The 1046-nt window shown below is 57.9% G+C and overlaps 1 protein-coding gene across 1 annotated transcript in view; it reads left to right on the top strand.

Moving 5' to 3' along the window:
* Positions 1-1046, top strand: part of POLG (polymerase (DNA directed), gamma) — an 18241-nt gene that overhangs the window by 6431 nt on the left and 10764 nt on the right. The window contains 1 exon segment of the mRNA XM_010841133.1: positions 728-972. Coding sequence (XP_010839435.1) covers positions 728-972 — 245 coding nt within the window.

The following is a 1046-nucleotide window of genomic DNA, read 5'->3' as shown; positions in this document are numbered from 1 at the left end:
CACCCCTGGGGGTCAGTGGGTTCCCGGTGGTACCTGGGCCCATTGTAGCCAGGTGCTGCTGGGCCTTTCTCAGGCTGGGGCCCTCAGCCTTTCTGGCCTGAGAGCACGGAGCTGCTCTGTCCAGGGGTGGCCACCTGGGCCTTGGGCTCTCGGGTGTCTACAGAGTCCTAGAGGAGAGGTCCCAGGCTGTGCTTATTTCATGGTCTGCTCAGCGCCCTCTCTGAACCCAGATCCTGAGCCAAGGGCTTCACGTCCATCTTGGTTATGTGTCCTAGTGAGTCAGTCTGATGATGCGGTCAGAATTGGAAGCCTCAGCCAAACCCGGTTCTGATCTTAATTGTCCGGTCCAGCTCATGTGACCTTGGGCAGGGCAGTTGGTTTCTCTGAGCCCCGGTGGTCTTGTCTGTGAAGCACACACAGGCATACTTGACTATCCAGTTGTGAGGCTCTTGTGTGACACTTTGTGTGTGTGGAGTTGTTAACGCAGCGTCTGGCTCCTGGTCATTACTCAGCATGTGGCAGCCACCTCCATTTTTGTGAGCTGTCATTCCCACATTATCCCTGAGGATGGAATGATATCCCTATTTTATAGATGAAGGAACTTTGGCTCAGAGAGATGACGTCACTTATGCAGGGTCTCATGGCTGGGAAGTAGGAGAGAGCTGGGGTTTAAACCCCTGTCTCTCTGATGTGGGTGGTTGGGTTGAGGATTGCCAGGCCGGCTCAGGGCTTGGGCCAGAGCCTTGCCTCCCGTGGTCATTTATGGCAGCCCTGGTGTTTGTCCTGAAGGTGTCCCCACCCTGTGACTCTGGCTGGCATGTTGGAGATGGGTGTCTCCTACCTGCCCGTCAACCAGAACTGGGAGCGTTACCTGGCGGAGGCCCAGGGCACCTACGAGGAGCTCCAGCGGGAGATGAAGAAGTCGCTGATGGACCTGGCCAACGATGCCTGCCAGTTGCTCTCGGGAGAGAGGTAGCCAGGCCCTTGGGTGGGCAGGGTCCTCCTACAGGGGCCGGGCAGTGGGAGGCCTGGCCTCTGGCTTGGCC

This window comes from Bison bison, unplaced genomic scaffold (genome assembly GCF_000754665.1).
Source record: "Bison bison bison isolate TAMUID 2011002044 unplaced genomic scaffold, Bison_UMD1.0 scf7180017864155, whole genome shotgun sequence".
Classification (NCBI taxonomy): domain Eukaryota; kingdom Metazoa; phylum Chordata; class Mammalia; order Artiodactyla; family Bovidae; genus Bison; species Bison bison.
The sequence above is the reverse complement of the archived record's forward strand: the minus strand, read 5'-3'. Positions and strand labels throughout refer to the sequence as shown.